The 20,075-nt window shown below is 40.0% G+C and overlaps 1 protein-coding gene across 1 annotated transcript in view; it reads right to left on the bottom strand.

Annotated features, from left to right (window-relative positions):
* PPEF1 (protein phosphatase with EF-hand domain 1) overlaps window positions 1-20,075 on the bottom strand; it is a gene marked incomplete at its 5' end in the record, with an annotated part of 115,911 nt that overhangs the window by 85,240 nt on the left and 10,596 nt on the right. Inside the window, one exon of the mRNA XM_082681669.1 lies at window positions 315-442. Coding sequence (XP_082537795.1) covers window positions 315-442 — 128 coding nt within the window. The remainder of the gene's footprint in view (window positions 1-314; window positions 443-20,075) is intronic.

The raw sequence follows: 20,075 nt of genomic DNA, 5'->3' as shown, positions 1-20,075 counted from the left end.
ATTTTTTTACTTCATAAAGTAACAACTTTACTATTAGGGCACATACCAGAAAAACAGAATAAGACCGTTTTTTACTAGTTAACTAGACATCTGGCAGCCCTCTTAAAAATATGAACTTCAGAACTGAAAAACACCATCCTCTTCCCAAATCATACTCTCTCAGTAGCTAGTTCCAAAACAATGTCACTATATCTTCTATAAAAGTCTTTCACCAAGGTTCTTCAGCTTAAAATGCACTCAAACTTTCATTCTTTCAATAAAAGGGGTAAAGGGAAGCATTTTACCAAAATAAGAGACAAGCTTGCAAAACAGACCTCCAATTGGCCTTGTTCATCAGCATATTCGATGGACTGGAAGATGGTGAGGGCATAGCGTTGTCTGGTCTTCAGCTGAGCACTATGACCTCGGTACCAGTTCTGGATGACCAATGCGGCTTTTAGCGCTGCAGACCCACAGGATACGAAAGGGAAAGAAAAACAGTTACTGTGGAGCTATGGGGGGAAGGTAAGTGCTTCAGAAAAAATCAGTCCACCTGGATTCCTAGGTTCTAAGAACATAAAAACTACAGACAACGAGATGTTCCTTTATGTTTTTGTACAATGTCCTCAAGTCTCAAATACTCAGGAATAATGATGACCCAGCCATCAAGAGTAGCATTTTTGGAGCCTGAATTTGAATCCCAACTCTGCTGACTACCGTCTATGTGATTTTGGGAAAGTTATTAGAACTCTCAAAGCTTCAGTTTCCTCGTCTGGCACTATTTGAAGTCTATGTACACCCTATGAAGTAGCAATTCCATTCTTCATTATATACCCCGAAGCAATTCTCACACAGTCCATAAAGGAGACATACGGGGATACAATGCTTCTTTGTTGGCAGCCGTAGGGAGTTTGACACCAATGCAACCTGGCTTTCCACTGCTAGGAAGGAGAAGATGTGACTGTGGTGAGTGTACACCATGGAATATTATGCCACAACTGGAAGCGATATATAGCGACGTGGATGGGTCTTCAAAATAGTGCTTCAGTTAGAACAGTTATCAAAAAGTTAGAGACAGAATGGAATATAACATGATACCATTTTATATAAATTTAAAATACACGCACACGAAATCGCAATATACGTTTCGTAAGAATATACAGAAAGGAAAAGATACTAAAAATAAGAGATTGGTTATTTGTGGGGGGTGGGTGAATGAATGAGCATAGAGTATATGGTTAAAAGGGAATAAACTAATGAACTAACTACCATAAGAAAGGGCCTTGCGCAGACCAATGATGACAATGTACAACATACTGAGAAGTATGATTCACTCCACCTTCTCCACCTGCGATTCAACTGATAAAAGACAGATGGATAAATGAACACACCTCCCTCCTTCACAGAGTTACTATGAGGATGAAATGAGATACTACAGGTGAAGAGTTTAGGCCAGTGCCCAGTGTAAAGCATTTACTAAATAAATGGCAACTATAGTGACAAGTATTGTGTTGTTTGTGGATTATTCAGGCACACTGACTCTCTTCTGGGGCTGGGAGCCTTTGAACCATCCTATAGCTTCATAGTTTTGAAGAAAGAAATCAGGTGAGAGAGAATGAGATTTAAAATATAGTCTCTTACGCCTTTCTCAACTTTTACAGTGACGAGTAATCAACACCAGCTGGCTCCTTTTATTCATGCTATAATTTTTCCCAGTTAGCCCATAAGAATCAAGAGTTAACTCTAACAAGAACAATTTGAGTTCTGAAGCAGCAATCCAGCCTCTCGGCTTAGTACTGCTGTGGTATAACGAGTACACACTATCCATCTGAGGGTGTGTGTTTATGAGCTTCTCCAAGGCTGTTGGGTTCCAGAGACTCTTGTTTCATTATTCAGCTCTCAGAAAACCCCAGGAAATAGGCGTAAGGTCAAGTACCGTTATCTTTATAGGGAAAAACCACAGGGAGAAGAAATCAAGTGACGTTCAATATCACTAAGTGAATAATTCCATGTCTGAAATCTCAAGTGTTCTCAGCATATCATCATGCGGAGCCCAGCTTCACCTGAAAGGTCTGTTCTGTGGGACAGTCACTGTCATGACCAACCAAGCCTCAGCTCAGGGGCTCTGTTCACCAAGCACAACGGAACTGTTCCAGGGCTGAACACTTACTGAGGGCCAGGCAGTGGACTCATCTCTGCAGTCAGTCCTCGCCATACTGTGAAGCTGGGAGAGACTAACTTACTTAAGTGCACTTAGCCAGTAAGTTGAAATGGACAGCAAGGAATTGCACCCACCTCTCAACCTCTTAACCTCCATAGAGCTATTGATCTTTTTCTGTGCCTCACTTTCTACGTCTGCACAATGACGTAGTGGAATAAATGATCACTAAAGTCTCTTCTATTTAGTATTAGCAACACCAAAAAAAAAATCAAGCTTAGTGTTATTTCTATAATTAACAGTAAAACAAAGTAGCTACCATACGTTAATGGTCTACTACAAGACATTTAGTCCCCACAAGTATTATCATCTCCATGTTACACATAAGGAAACTTCAGGTTCAGAGAGGCTAGCAACTTCTAGTACCCTCAAAGACTTCCTAATTATATATAATATTTCATTAAAAAATTCACAAACTAGTGTGAACAAACAGGTTACCACCTCAGAACCCAAGAGCCAGGAGCAGAAGAGCCATGCCAACCAGGACGCACAGGGCTCACTTCCTTAGAGTCCACAGTCTTGGCTCAAATGTTGCCTTCTCCGTGAGGCCTTTCCTGAACACCCCTTGTAAAATGGCACCCATCCCCCATTGCCTATCTCCTTCTTTCCCTCCACAGCACTTGTCACCATCTGATATAGCATATATTTTACTCATTTGTTACTGTCTGTCTCCTTTCACTAGAATGTAATCTCCATAAAGGCTGGGATTTTGGTCCATTGGGTTAGCTGCTGTGTACCCTGAGTCTGGAACAGTCCCTGGAACATAGTAGATGCTTGATAAATATTTGTTGAATGAGTGAAATTACTGTTTAGTTAAAACTTCCTGTCTTGCGTTTCTCTTCATGCTAATTGCTGAATCTTATGTTTGGTTTTGTTTTTTAAATAGGAGTTTATTTGACAGTCCTTTAAATAAGAAGTTTTATATTCAAAACGGTAAGGCATTTAAAGACTCTGCTTTTGAAATTCTGCTATCAGAGGCCTCCTGAGGAGGCAACAGGATGAGTGAATATTTAATGTAACTTTAAGGGGCCTGATATCCAAGCAGGAAGAGCGACACAAGTGTGATAGAACTGATTAAAATGAATTCAAATGAACTGGAAAGAGAATGAACCATCTAGTGGCAAAAGGCTTTAAACAAGGAGGAAAAGCATCTATTACCTCAGCTGTTCAAAGCACGATGAGAATAGGGTATGCCTCAACTCTGGGACCACAGTTTTCACTGTTGCTTTTGTTTACAGATATCTGCCATCTGCTAGAGTATGTTTCTGTCCCAGCAAGACTTTCAACTTCACTGGAAAAACAGCTCAAAGCACATGCCCAGCAGACATGAGATGGTCACAAAGCCTGCTTCTTGAGCAGCAAGGCAGGGACCCTCTGAGGCTCGCTCCTCCAGAAACTCTGACATCCCTGCAGAGCAAGGGTACAACATAGGATCCTTGCCCCTGGAAAGTATTTTTCTCAAACAAGAGGGAAACGAGAGGAAAGCATGAGGTCCAGCCTCCAAAACAATGACAGATATTTTAAACAAAACTATCACTTTCCCAAACGACAGATCATAGTTTTATCATTCTTGGAAACATATGGCCTTCCAGTCAGAGAAGGGCAAGAAATAGAGGTCATTACTTTGACTTTTTATTTACCCACATACTCGCCCACCCACCAACCCATCCACATGGGATAATAAAAATAAGTTCTGAATTTGTAATCTGGAGACTTCCGTTTTGGTCCTAACTCAACCAGGTGCCAACTGTGTAACCTCAGGCAAATTGCTTAACCTCTCTGGTCCTCGGTTTCTCATATGAACAATGATAACTTGGGATTATGTGACCTCTAAGATTCTTTCCAATTATAAAATACTCTAATTCATCCCTCTATTTTTTTAATGCCCCAGCTGCAGCCTACCTAGCCTGTAGCAAAGCTGAAAATAACCATTAAAGGACAAAATAGGATGTGTAAATATGAACACTCAAATCAGAAGCTTCTGGATACAAAAGACAAATTCTAAAGGCTACTCAAAAAAAAAAAATCTGAATTATCCTTGTAGAAAAAATCCAAGTCAATTCATTAATATCCTTGGCTTTCCCATCAAGGAACCGTAGCCAAAGTTTGCTAGCAACTGGTCTAGGAACAAACATTTCACCTATTACTTCTCCTTTAAATGGCCTAAAACATGATTACTGTGTATATTCTGTTAACTGGTACAAGTGATAGCCAATAGAAGATGGGGAGAAACGGATGGGGAAGGAAGTGAAGACAAGACGGGGTGGGGATACAGAGACACATGGGAAGGGTCTAAAGTCCAGAGGTTTCAATGAAAATTGAGAGATCAGAGAATGGGATAATGATCATAAAGATCGCAGAGGTGGAGCTGATCCAGGAGGCCACAGGGGCCAGGAAATGGGAATGAGCAGCTGAAGTGGAGCAGGTGAACGACTGTTCTAAAACAATCATTATCGTGAAAATACAAATTTTTAAAAATTATTATTGTATGAGAAATTTATCTATGTAAAAGATTTACTATCATTTTAAATCATTAAAATATTTTCTTGTAGGAAGTATGTTCTATTCAACAATTCAGTAACGACCTTTAATCCTCACTCAGAAAGAAAAATTAAATATCTTGACTACAATTCTGTTTTATGTCTCCCTTGTTATTAATTAGTAATCTGAGTTATACTGCCACACTCATTCACCCAAGATCAAATATAATGAGCATTAAATTTTTGTCTTTTGCAGCTGCTAAAAAGATAATGCAGTATAAAGCCATGATCATACAGAAAAGTGTTCTGATTACGGGAAATACAGGCATACCTTGGAGATATTTCAGGTTAGGTTTCAGACCACCACAACAAAATGAATAATGCAATAAAGAGTCACATGAATTTTTTTGTTTCCCAGTGCATATAAAAGCTATGTTTATACTATATTGTAGCCTACTAAGTGTGCAATAGCATTATGTTTAAAAAAATGTACATACCTTAATTAAAAAATACTTCATTGCTAAAAGAATGTCAAAACAATCACAATAGTAACATCAAAGATCGCTGATCACAGATCATCATAACAAATATAATAAAATGAAAAAGTTGAAAATACTGTGAGAATTACCAAAATGTGACACAGAGACACAAAATGAGCAAATGCTGTTGGAAAAACGGTGCCAACAGGGTTGCCACAAACCTTCAGTTTGTAAAAAATACAATATCTGTGAAGCACAATAAAGCAAAGTGCAATAAAACAAGGCATACCTAAAACTGGCAATTGGGGCTGAGGTACTGCTCTTTCTTACACTGAATCGATGCGCCTGTCTGTAACAGGATTTTCTAATAATTAACAGGATCCAACTATAAGGCTGGCTTCTTTGTAAATTATCTAGTCAAGGCTGGAATCTGGTAAAAAAATAAAGAGGTGGGACTTCATATCCTTTCAGCAGTACTTTCTACCTTCTAAAGGCTCATGATTCTACAGTAGATGTCTAAATAGTCCATGTCAGAGTCTCATAATACCTGACATTTCTAAAGCAGAGGTGGATCAATCACAAAGCAAATAGAGAAAAAGATGAAGATGAATTTAATTGGTATAAAGAACAGAAAGGATGCTTGGCTTTTTGTTTGCCTGTTTCATGTAGGCAATAAATGTGTCTGTAGTATCAATCCTATATAAACCTCAAGGCCAACACATTATCATATTAAAAAGTGAGTAATTAACTGAAAATTGTTATTGAGAGGGATCATAATTTCAGATGAAGAAAGCAGTCTCCTTTTACAAAGAAAAGTACTTGTTTAAAATGATTCCCAATTGATGCCAACAAACTAGGGATTATAGTATATGATGTGGGCTGAAAATAAAGATATGGCAGTTTGGGCATACTGATGATAATTAAAGCCATGGGAGTAAAGTCACCCAAGGAGAGCATTAGAGCGACAAAATAAGAGGGCCAAGAGGAACCCCAATATTTTAAAGTTGGGAGAAAACAGAGCCCTCATAAACAGTTAAAACAGAGACATAAAAGGAAACCACGAGAAGATGCTGTCACTGAAGCTAAGGGCCATGAGTATTTTAAGACGGGAGTGTACAGGAGTGCCAGGTGCCGCCAGGAAGTCAAGCAAAGTAAGTACTGAAAATGCTCCATGGGATTTCAAGGTCATTCAAGAACTTGTCTAAATCATATTCCACAGGATGAGGTAAATGAGAAGGTAGGAGACAGCAGTGTGAACACACCCTTCAGGAGCAAGCTCTCTGAAAGGGAGGAGAAAGAGCAGAGTGACTGGAGGGGACAAGAGGGCTAGGGAAAGCTCTTCTTCCAAAGGGAAGGAAAACACAGTTACAAAGGGCAATTATGCACAACTGGGAAATTATGAATATGAACTATATGCTAGAGAATATTACTCTATTAGTTTTAATTTTTTCAGTGTAATATAGGATTGTAGTTATGGAAGAGAATATCCCTTTTTTTAGGACATTAATGCTAAAGTATATAGAGGTTAATATATAATGTCTGCAACTTACCAATACTTTCAAATAGAGAGGGAAATGGAGCTGGAGAGAAAGAAGGAAGAGAGAGCGAGAGAAAGAGAGGGAGAGAGAATGGTAAAGTTAACGTGAATCTAGGTAAAGTGCATGGGGTATTCATTGTATTATTCTTACATCTTCTCTGAAGGTTTGCAATTTTTAAAAATAAGATGTTGGGGGGCTTCCCTGGTGGCGCAGTGGTTGAGAGTCCGCCTGCCGATGCAGGGGACACGGGTTCGTGCCCCGGTCCGGGAAGATCGCACATGCCACGGAGCGGCTGGGCCCCGTGAGCCATGGCCGCTGAGCCTCTGCGTCCGGAGCCTGTGCTCCGCAACGGGAGAGGCCACAGCAGTGAGAGGCCCACATACTGCAAAAAAAAAAAAAATAAGATGTGGGGGGAAAACAAAGCAGAATGGTCAAACCTCCTACTCAAAAAAAAAGGAAAAAAGAGGAAAGGCACTAGAACCTGTTAAAATGTTAATGAAGTATCAGCTAAGGGAGTGAGGGGGGAGGCAGAAGGGGAAGAGCAATGCCCCTCACTCCTACACATGCACCTGCAGCTACAGAGAACAGTCATAGTCCTTTGAGTGACAAGAACTTTAAAGAACATCTTATCTGATGTCCCATTTCACTGAAGAGGAAAATGAAGGAGGTCCCAGCTCACAGGGATTTCTGCTAGACTACACAGTGCCAGTAAAGACTGATGGCAATTATAACCAAGAATCCTCCAACACAATAACAAGAAGGATGTCAAGGGCTCCTCTAAATTTTCTTTCAGAAAATTCTTTAGAGAACAACGAAGATAAAGGAAACGGTGGTGTTCATAGTTTTTCCATGAAAGTCCCAAATTTAAATATGCAGCATTGTAAAGGAGTTAACACTAGGAAGGAGGAGGCTGGGGGTGAAGGGAGGGGATCCCTCGGGCAGTTATGAATGGTTTGATTATTAGATTTTTTAAACAGCTAGGTTAACTAGATGTTATTCCAAGAATTAAAGAAATATTTTGTTTTGTTAGAAAAGAGACAACAGGCCCAAAATGGAGTCACTTGTGCTAAGCTCCATGTCAGTAAACCGAGACTTAATACATAACCTAATTGTATTTTCCAGCCTCTCCTAGGAATGTAATCTTAACCAGTCTAGAATTTCCTGGCCAGCACTAGTGAGGTAATCAACCTGAAAGACCTTTGTCTTCCCACAAAGGAAGGTGACGTTGCCTGAAATATTCCTTTCTTTCCGTTTATGACTTCCCTATCTTACCCCTTTCTGCCTTTAAAAACCTCTCCTTTCCTGCAGCTTTTTGAAGCTCCTTTCTGTTTTCTGGATGGGATGCTGCCCCATTCATGAATCACTGAATAAAGCCAATTAGATCTTCAAACTTACTCCGTTGAATTTTGTTTTTTTAACAGATTTGGTGGCAGCACCAGGAGGACTGAAGGAGACTTCTGATGTCTTCAGCTAAAATGAGAAACAAAGGTGTGGTACCCGTGAACACTTCTGATTTCTCTTTCTCACCATTTCTGAGGGCTGTGGGTAATTTCCTCTCAATTCTGAGTTCTGCTCTCTTTGCAGGAAGCTCCTGATCTAACTGGCTTTCCAGTACACATTACGCCTTTTGGGAAACCCAGTGCAGTCCACAGTCTTCATTTTGGGGGTCTGCTGGTTCACTCCTTTCGCCAGTTCCATTTTGGGAATTGCTGGTGGTGCACACAGTGCCTTCTCCTAGCCAGTCCACAGTAACATCTCTTGGTTACCGCTGGTGTGTTGAAGTACATGTTTGTCTTGTTTTGTGTAGATAAAGGCTACTGGTAATGGGAATCTTAGAAGCCAAAAAAAAGCTGCAAAAATTGATGGACACAAGTCTAGCACTTTGAAAGCTGTTAGAGCGCTTGCCACCTAACTCTAAAAGACTCCTGTGTTAGGATAAGGTGGCCACTGAATGGGTCAGATTGACCCTAGGTTGCCGACCAACCTCAAGAAAATTTCTGTGCAACAAGGTACACTGTAAAACACCACACAATCTTCAACCCAGCAGCATATCTGTCTTAGCTATTAGTTTGGCTCTGAGAGACTCAAAGGTTTAGCTAAAAATAAATTAATAATAATAATAATAACTGGAATCCTTAAGTTCTAAGGAGTTAAGTGTGCCACATTCTGACACATATGCTTATTTTATGTCTAAAAACTGTGATCCAGGGCTTCCCTGGTGGCACAGTGGTTAAGAATCCGCCTGCCAATGCAAGGGACATGGGTTCAAGCCCTGGTCCAGGAAGATCCCACATGCCTTGGAGCAACTAAGCCCATGCGCCACAGCTACTGAGCCTGCACTGTAGAGCCCATGAGCCACAATTACTGAGCACACATGCCACAGCTGCTGAAGCCCACGCACCTAGAGCCCATGCTCCGCAACAAGGGAAGCCACCTCAATGAGAAGCCCACACACTGCAACAAAGAGTAGTCCCCACACGCCACAACTAGAGAAATCCCGTGTGCAGCAACAAAGACCCAACGCAGCCAAAAATAAATAAATTAATTAATTAAAAATTTTTTAAAAATTAAGAAAAAGAAACTGTGATCGAGGAAGTTATAAATACCTACAAAAATGACAAAATCTTACTAAAAACAGTCTAGAATTAGACAAGATCATTGCTTTGTATCCTGGGAACTTAGTTTGATAACCATCAGGTTAGGGGCCCCAAAATATGGCCAACAGAAAAGTGGGTTGTACTCCATTTGCACCTATATATGGCTGGACAGAAATGTGGATTGAAATTCATTTGCTCTAAGGATCTTACCAAACTGCTAGTGGCCCTCAGGGAAACTACAACGGCCATTACGAGGAACATTACAATTAGAAAAGATCATTTAAGAAGTGCAGATGAGAGCTCTACCCACCACCAGTCCCTCCCATCAGACAACTTCCACAAGCCTCTTAGATAGCCTCATCCACCAGAGGGCAGACAGCAGAAGCAAGAAGAACTACAATCCTGCAGCCTGTGGAACAAAAACCACATTCACAGAAAGACAGACAAGATGACAGCCTGTGAAACAAAAAACACATTCACAGAAAGATAGACAAGATGAAAAGGCTATGTACCAGATGAAGGAACAAGATAAAACCCCAGAAAAACAACTAAATGCAATGGAGATAGGCACCTTCCAGAAAAAGAATTCAGAATAATGATAGTGAAGATGATCCAGGACCTAGGGAAAAGAATGGAGGCAAGGATGAAGAAGATGCAAGAAATGTTACCAAACCTCTAGAAGAATTCAAGAACAAACAAACAGAGATGAACAATACAATAACTGAAATGAAAACTACACTAGAAGGAATCAATAGCAGAATAACTGAGGCAAAGAACAGATAAGTGACCTGGAAGACAGAATGGTGGATTTCACTGCTGCAGAACAGAATAAAGAAAAAAGAATGAAAAGAAATGAAGACAGCCTAAGAGACCTTTGGGACAACATTGAAGGCAACAACATTCACATTATAGGGGTCCCAGAAGGACAAGAGAGAGATAAAGGACCAGAGAAAATATTTGAAGAGATTATAGTCGAAAACTTCCCTAACATGGGAAAGGAAATAGCCACCCAAGTCCAGGAAGCGCAGGGAGTCCCATACAGGATAAACCCAAGGAGAAACACGCCGAGACACACAGTAATCAAATAGGCAAAAATTAAAGACAAAGAAAAATTATTGAAAGCAGCAAGGGAAAAATGACAAATAACATACAAGGGAACTCCCAGAAGGTTAACAGCTGATCTCTCAGCAGAAACTCTACAAGCCAGAAGGGAGTGGCTTGATATACTTAACGTGATGAAAGGGAAGAACCTACAACCAAGATTACTGTACCCAGCAAGGATCTCATTCAGATTTGATGGAGAAATCAAAAGCTTTACAGACAAGCAAAAGCTAAGAGAATTCAGCACCACCAAACAAGCTCTACCACACATGCTAAAGGAACTTCTCTAAGTGGGAAACACAAGAAAAGGACCTACAAAAACAAACCCAAAACAATTAAGAAAATGGTCATAGGAACATACATATCCATAATTACCTTAAACGTGAGTGGATTAAATGCTCCAACCAAAGGACACAGGCTTGCTGAATGGATACAAAAACAAGACCCATATATATGCTGTCTACAAGAGACCCACTTCAGACCTAGGGACACATACAGACTGAAAGTGAGGGGATGGAAAAAGATATTCCACGCAAATGGAAATCAGAAGAAAGCTGGAGTAGCAATACTCCTATCAGATAAAATAGACTTTAAAATAAAGAATGTTACAAGAGACAAAGAAGGACACTACATAATGATTAAAGGGATCAATCCAAGAAGAAGATATAACAATTATAAATATATATGCACCCAACACAGGAGCACCTCAATACATAAGGCAACTGCTAACAGCTGTAAAAGAGGAAATCGACAGTAACACAATAATAGTGGGGTCTTTAACACCTCACTTACACCAATGGACAGATCATCCAAACAGAAAATTAATAAGGAAACACAAGCTTTAAATGACACAATAGACCAGATAGATTTAATTGATATTTATAGGACATTCCATCCAAAAACAGCAGATTACACGTTCTTCTCAAGTGTGCACGGAACATTCCCCAGGATAGATCACATCTTGGGTCACAAATCAAGCCTCAGTAAATTTAAGAAAATTGAAATCATATCAAGCATCTTTTCTGACCACAACACTATGAGATTAGAAATGAATTACAGAGAAAAAAACGTAAAAAACACAAACACGTGGAGGCTAAAAGATACATTACTAAATTACCAAGAGATCACTGAAGAAATCAAAGAGGAAATCAAAAAAAACCTAGAGACAAATGACAATGAAAACACAACAATCCAAAACCTATGGGATGCAGGAAAAGCAGTTTTGGTTTTTTTGTTTTTTTTGTTTTTTGCAGTACGCGGGCCTCTCACTGTTGTGGCCTCTCCCGTTGCGGAGTACAGGCTCCGGACGCACAGGCCCAGTGGCCATGGCTCATGGGCCTAGCCACTCTGCGGCATCTTCCTGGACCAGGGCACGAACCCGTGTCCCCTGCATCAGCAGGTGGACTCTCAATCACTGCTCACCAGGGAAGCCCAGGAAAAGCAGTTTTAAGATGGAAGTTTATAGCTATACAAGCCTACCTCAAGAAACAAGAAAATCTCAAATAAACAATCTAACCTTACACCTAAAGGAACTAGAGAAAGAAGAACAAACAAAACCCAAAGTTAACAGAAGGAAAGAAATCATAAAGATCGGAGCAGAAATAAATGAAATAGAAACAAAGAAAACAATACCAAACATCAGAAAAACTAAAAGCTGGTTCTCTGAGAAGATAAAATTGATAAACCATTAGCCAGACTCATCAAGAAAAAGAGGGAGAGGGCTCAAATCAATAAAATTAGTAATGAAAAAGGAGAAGTTACAACAGACACCACAGAAATACAAAGCATCCTAAGAGACTACTACAAGCAACCCTATGCCAATAAAATGGACAACCTGGAAGAAATGGACAAATTCTTAGAAAGGTATAACCTTCCAAGACTGAACCAGGAAGAAATAGAAAATATGAACAGACCAATCACAAGTAATGAAATTGAAACTGTGATTAAAAATCTTCCAACATGGGCTTCGTGTCCCAGTCCAGGAAGATCTCACATGCTGCGGAGTGGCTAGGCGCATGAGCCATGGCCGCTGAGCCTGCGTGTCCAGAGCCTGTGCTCCGAAACAGGAGAGGCCACAAAAGTGAGAGGTCCATGTACTACAAAAAAAAAAAAAAAAAAAATCTTCTAACAAAAAGAAGTCCAGGACCAGATGGCTTCACAGGTGAATCCTATTAAACATTTAGAGAAGCGCTAACACCCATCCTTCTCAAACTCTTCCAAAAACTGCAGAGGAAGGAACACTCCCCAACTCATTCTCTTTTTTTTAAAATAAATTTATTTATTTGGCTTTGTTAGGTCTTCGTTGCTGTGTGTGGGCTTTCTCTAGTTGCGGCTAGCAAGGGCTACTCATTTTTTTTTTTTTTTTGAAGTATGCAGGCCTCTCACTGTTGTGGCCTCTCCCGTTGCAGAGCACAGGCTCTGGACGCGCAGGCTCAGCAGCCATGGCTCATGGGCCCAGCCGCTCCGCGGCATGTGGGATCTTCCCGGACTGGGGCACAAACCCGTGTCCCCTGCATCAGCAGGCGGACTCTCAACCACTGCGCCACCAGGGAAGCCCAGGGCTACTCTTCGTTGAGGTGCACGGGCTTCTCCTTGTGATGCCGTCTCTTGTTGCAGAGCATGGGCTCCAGGCACGCAGGCTCAGTAGTTGTAGCGCACGGGCTTATTTGCTCCGTGGCATGTGGGATCTTCCCAGACCAGGGCTTGTACCTGTGTCCCCTGCAATGACAGGCAGATTCTTAACCACTGCGCTACCAGGGACGCCCGTCCCAACTCATTCTATGAGGCCACCATCACCCTGATACCAAAACCAGACGAAGATACTACAAAAAAAGAAAATCACAGACCAATATCACTGATGAATATAGATGCAAAAATCCTCCCTACCTAGGGAGACAAAAGACCTGTATGCAGAAAACTATAAGACACTGATGAAAGAAATTAAAGATGATACCAACAGATGGAGAGATATACCATGTTCTTTGATTGGAAGAATCAATATTGTGAAAATGACTATAGTGCCCAAAGCAATCTACAGATTCAATGCAATTCCTATCAAATTACCAATGGCACTTTTTACAGAACTAGAACAAAAAATCTTAAAATTTGTATGGAGACACAAAAGACCTCGATTAGCCAAAGCAGTCTTGAGGGAGAAAAACAGAGCTGGAGGAATCAGACTCCCTGACTTCAGACTATATTACAAAGCTACAGTAATCAATACAGTACGGTACTGGCACAAAAACAGAAATATACATCAATGGAACAGGACAGAAAGCCCAGAGATAAGCCCACGCACCTATGGTCAACTAATCTATGACAAAGGAGGCATGGGTACACTATGGAGAAAAGACAGTCTCTTCAACAAGTGGTGCTGGGAAAACTGGACAGCTACATGTAAAAGAATGAAATTAGAACACTCCCTAACACCATACACAAAAATAAACTCAAAATGGATTAGAGACCTAAATGTAAGAGAGGACACTACAAAACTCTTAACTGAAAACATAGTGAGAACACTCTTTGACATAAATCACAGCAAGATCTTTTTTGATCCACCTCCTAGAGAATGGAAATAAAAACAAAAGTAAACATATGGGACGTAATGAAACTTAAAAGCTTTTGAAAAGAAACCTACAAACAAGACAAAAAGACAACCGTCAGAATGGGAGAAAATATTTGCAAACAAGTCAACGGACAAAGGATTAATCTCCAAAATATATAAACAGCTCAGGCAGCTCAGTATTAAAAAATCAAACAACCCAAGCCAAAAATGGGCAGTTCTCCAAAGCAGACATACAGATGGCCAAGAAGCACATGAAAAGCTGCGCAACATCACTAACTATTAGAAAAATGCAAATCAAAACTACAATGAGGTATCAACTCACTCCAGTTAGAATGGGCATCATCAGAAAATCTACAAACAACAAATATTGAAGAGGGTGTAGAGAAAAGGGAACCCTCTTGCACTGTTGGTGGAATGTAAATTGATACAGCCACTATGGAGAACAGTATGGAGGTTCCTTTAAGAACTAAAAATAGAATTACCATATGATCCAGCAATCCCACTACTGGGCATATACCCAGAGAAAACCGTAATTGAAAAAGACACATGCACCCCAGTGTTCACTGCAGCACTATTTACAATAGCCAGGTCATGGAAGCGACCTAAATGCCCATCGACAGAAGAATGGATAAAGAAGATGTGGTACATGGGCTTCCCTGGTGGCGCAGTGGTTGAGAGTCCGCCTGCCGATGCAGGGGACACGGGTTCGTGCCCCGGTCCAGGAAGATCCCACGTGCCGCGGAGCGCATGGGCCCGTGAGCCATGGCCGCTGAGCCTGCATGTCCAGAGCCTGTGCTCCACAATGGGAGAGGCCACAACAGTGAGAGGCCCGTGTACTGCAAAAAAAAAAAAAAGAAGAAGAAGATTTGGTACATATATATGATGGACTATTACTCAGCCATAAAAAGGAATGAATTTGGGTCATTTGTAGAGACGTGGATGGATCTAGAGACTGTCATACAGAGTGAAGTAAGTCAGAAAGAGAAAAACAAATATATTGTATATTAACGCATATATGTGGAACCTAGAAAATGGTACAGATGAACCGGTTTGCAGAGCAGAAATTGAGATACAGAAGTAGAGGTAAAACGTATGGACACCAAGGGGGGAAAGCCGTGGGGGGTGGGGGGGTGGGATGAATTGGGAGATTGGGATTGACATGGATACACTGATGTGTATAAAATGGATGACTGATAAGGAAAAAAAAAAATGAAGTTCAGTTGAAAGTAGGGTTCCCAAATTAAACAAACTGAATGGGACATCTATTTTAATTGGTACGTAGAACCTTCCAAAAGGCTTCAGGACCCCAGAATAGCTTCATTGAAAAATTCATTTAAAAAGTCTAATGAAAAATTAAAGACACAAGTGGTACCTAAAACAAAAGACTGCAAGACAGACGCAACTTTTACTACTCGCCTCTATCGTCCTTTATTTGAGTACTCATTCTAGTAATCCTCAGTCTAAATTGTCTTTCCTAAAGAGACTACCAGACCATAAATGAAAGTCTGCCAAGTTATAGGCCTTACATATACCCCCATATCTACCCTTGAAGGAGGGCCCCCATATGGACCCCTCTCAGAGTTGCTGAGACTCTGAGGGCCTTTATGGTAAACTGCTATGTTATTCCCTTAAGCAGCTAAGGGAAACTAAAATTAAATTAATGAAAAACCTTGACATCTGGTAGATACTGGAGCTACACCCTCTACTTTAAACCCCCCTCAGAGCCTGCAAATGGGATCCTGGGAAAACTGGCAGAAGCCAGCTAAGGGTGAGAATTCTTACCAGAGTCAGCTCTCCCAGATCTCTGTCTGTAGTACCCAAAAAGAGAAGAAAATAAAATAGTTTTTGCACCTTCTTTGGGGATGCCTCTTAAGTGCAAGGGGTTGTTCATTACTACCAGAAATATTTACTGCTTGTCCCAACTGAAAACTGACAAGATATTTAAAAGGATTTTTTTTTAAAGTAGCTCTGTGGTCAAAAGTTGGTCAGAAAGAAACTGGAAGATGATATTCAGAGTCTGATAGGAATATTTCTTTTAGGTGTCCTCCACTAAACCAAAATGAAACTATGCACCCAGAAGGAAAGAAAAACCTTCTAAAGCCTTTGTGAAAGAATTTACCAAAATCTTCCAAAGGAAAACAGCTCTAAGTCCAGAACATAGAAATTTTTTTTTTTTGCGGTACGCGGGCCTCTCACCGTCGTGGAGAGCACAGGCTCTCCCATTGTAGAGCACAGGCTCCGGACGCGCAGGCTCAGCGGCCATGGCTCACAGGCCCAGCCGCTCCGCGGCATGTGGGATCTTCCCGGACCAGGGCACGAACCAGTGTCCCCTGCATCGGCAGGCGGACTCTCAACCACTGCGCCACCAGGGAAGCCCCGGAACATAGAAATCTTTTAATTTCCATCTTGGTTAGAAATCTTGTCCCTGATATATATATATGAAAAAGCAAATTAAGAATAATGTAGAATGTAGCTGAATAGGAGGATCAATCTATGAGGTCATTTAGGCTGCAACCCGATTCTTTGGGGAATTGAGAGCAACTACCCTTATCTTACAAATCTTTGCAAAACTAGAAATATAGCTCCAGAGACAGTTCACAGTCCACCTATTCCTTTTACCAATCCCCAAATCTCTCCTATTTATCTCAAAAAGCTTGTAAGTATTGTAAACAATCTGGCCTTAGGAAACCAAAGTACTCCTTAGAGGAACTCGTATTCTTTTTCTGTACCTTTGAGATACAAATGTTCTACAGACTTAAGGGAGGTAATTCTTATCAGAATATAAAGGAAAGGGGAAATGGTCGTTTGAAACCTAGGCAAATAAAAAATCTTTTAAGTGTCTTCCCCCAAAATATTAGTAAAAAATGCTTTAGCCATCGGAGCAGATAACCTTAACTTGTTCCATCTACCAGAAAAACAACTTAGATTCATTCAACTTATTTTACAACTAGTCAATTACTATACCTGATTCATGGCAGTAATTTTAAAACAGAAGCTATAAGGTCCCTGTTTGCAACTGTCTATTTATGTGTGTCTATGTATGTATTGTAGATGTACGGTATTTTCTACCTTCAGAGGGTATTGCCAAAATTAATTTGTAAAAGAGCTCTATTTAATTGGCTCAAAGAAATTAAGCACTTATATAAATTAAGTGAAATCAATAAATTGAATAGATGTAAATGGAATAAAAGTTTTTAGGTGAACTTTTTAAACGGTTTCTCCAAATCTTTTTGGTAACCTGAAAACTTAAAGTTTTGCCAAGTTAAGTTAAATTAAATGATGGACAGTCAATGAATAGACAGATCATTTCCAAATAAGATAGAATACTGAAATATTAATTATTGAACATAGATTTATCCACTTTGGGCTTCCTTTTACAGGGAAACTAAAGATATTTGGGTCTCCTAGTAAACATGGTTTCTGCCATGCTGAGAAATTTACTAAGAGAAAATTTAATTATAAAAAGTATAAAAAATTATAAAAAGTATTTATAAATTTGCCAAGCCATATAATGCTAAAATAAAAAGAAAGTTCGTAATTGACCCAAAGCATAAATAAATAATCTATTTTTAAAAAAAAGTAATACTAAGCCTTTATGTTGTAATTGTACAGGTATATGTTATAAGTGTTCCAGAAACTATATGCAACTCCTAAAGTCTGATATGTATGTCCTGGTATAATGTTATCATCATAATTCCAGTTATCATTTTACAATATTGAGTGTCACAGAAATAAACAAATTTCCTTGCTAATTCTATTATAATAAACTCTCATCAGAAGTCTAACAATGGGCATTTTTTTTAAGTTTTCTGTCGTTTATAGACAATTATTGTTTTAACTCAGATGCTTTTGCAAAAATGTTGCTGCAAAAGTGCCTCATCTTCAAGGAGATTCATGGAAAGGACTCCAGCAAACACAAGTTTCTGATAACTTTAAGATCATAAACTGAACTGGATAAGAATTTCTAGAACAAATGGAAAAAAACTGGATTAAAGCAGAACAAGAATTAATAATATGGGACTGAATGAACTGAAAAGGGTGATTATAATTTTTATTCCTTCTTGCTTGAAGCACTACTGGTTCTTTAATGTTTTGTTTTTCCAGATTTGAAGAAACTTTTTCTCTTAAGCTATCTATGACTTACAACAATTTGGTAAAGTATACTTTTGTAAACAAAGATGAAACATTTACTTTTTCTCCCTACCTGATCCCTCCAGAATTTGGAAACTCTTGAATATTCTTTTTATGGCAAAATAGTTATTTACATAAGTCCAATGAGAATCTGTTCTCCTTGCAACAGGACACAATTGGAAACACTGGTTATATTACCAAAACTTTACCTGGAATGTTATATTTGAGAGAGATGTACATAGACTCAGATATGACCAGACAGCTTTAAAGAACTACGGTTGACTTTATGGAGCCAATAAAGCCCCTTGGAAAAATCGACCTGGTACCTTACTACAAGGTTCTAGCAAAGCAGTCTTAAAAAGAACTCATATGGTCAAGCACTACTCTTGCTACACCTATGTAAATAATCAGGCCAAGTATAACGCAAATAAATTAGTTTTGCAGTGATTATCTTTGTTTTTTTAAAAATGGAGGTAGTTATAAAGATTATGTTTGCATCTTTGTAGATACTAGATTCTAATCCTGACAATTGTCTTTGAGATTTTGTTAAATACCTGTAAATTAGACCAGATCCTGAATTCTTCTAGTTTCCTCAAATACCTGGCTATAACTCACCAAACGAATGTTTCCAATTTTCTCCTACCCTTCTGATTTGGAATCACTAAGAACAAAGACTGCCCTTGAATCTCCTTGGAATGGACTATACCAGGTCTTCCTCACTACCCAGATGGCAGCCAAACTTTAGGAACTTGAACCTTGGGGACACATCTCACAGCTGAAGAAGGCTCCACCGGACATCTGGCCCAGCACAAATGGTAGAGACCTCCAAACCAAATCGACGAAGAACAGAAGTAGCTGACATCAATGTGGACTGCTTCCTCCCAAGATGCTGGATCAAGACTTCATACTTTAAACATGAAACGCTTTCTTCTTCTCTTTCTTTCCTTTACCCTGGCATTGGCCTGGAAAGGTAACACCATCACCTGTATCTCCCAGCCCACTGCTAAGGGGGGGTAACTTTTCACTGCTAGATTTGTCATTATCAAAAAAAACTGATCTGTTCATTTATAGTATTACCTCAGTGGGAGTGCTTTGTGCCCTGACAGGATTTATCTTTGTCTGTGGTGATTATCATTCTCCTTGGGCCTATGAATACCTAGATGGCTGGCGCATAACTCGGCAATGCCTCTTCGGTTACCTAACTGTGCCCCTAACTGTCCACAGAGACACCTCATTGGTCAACTCTCCTGAATTTGCACTGTCAAGTTAGAAAGAACCTACCAGGAGGCTTTCTGATTCAGGATTTGCTTTCTTTGGCAGGTGCCTACTGCCCTGGTTAGAAGTAAATGCAAAGGAGCCTATGATCAGGAACCTCTCCTTAACTCTTGAAGATACTGCAGAATCTGTTGATAAAGCAATAGCTGCTCAGTGAAAATCCTTAGACTCTCTGGCCCAAGTTGTTTTTGATCATTGGATAACCCTAGATTATCTTTTAGCTTTGCAAGGAGGTGTCTGCTGTGGCCAACACCACCTGTTGCACCTGGATTAACATTTCTGGGGAAGTTGAAACTCAGCTACATACGATCACTGAACAAGTCACTTAAAAAGGTGACTCCTTCAATAGGGTCTTTCTTTGACTTATTTGATTTTGATTGGTTTGGGTCCTGGGGACCACAGCTTCGAAGTACACTCCAAACACTGGGAATTATCCTGCCTATCATAATCGTAGTAGTCTCCCTGCTACACTGTATTCTCTCAAAAGTTTTTTTTTAATAAGATTTAATTTTATTTATTTTTGACTATGTTGGGTCTTTGTTGCTGTGCACAGACTTTCTCTAGTTGTGGCGAGCGGAGGCTATTCTTCGTTGCGGTGCACGGGCTTCTCGTTGCAGTGGCTTCTCTTGTTGCAGAGCACGGGCTCTAGCTCTAGAGCGCAGGCTCAGTAGTTGTGGCACATGGGCTTAGTTGCTCTGCGGCATGTGGGAAC

This window comes from Grampus griseus (assembly GCF_964374135.1).
Source record: "Grampus griseus genome assembly, chromosome: X".
Classification (NCBI taxonomy): domain Eukaryota; kingdom Metazoa; phylum Chordata; class Mammalia; order Artiodactyla; family Delphinidae; genus Grampus; species Grampus griseus.
This window is presented reverse-complemented; position numbering and strand designations above follow the sequence as displayed.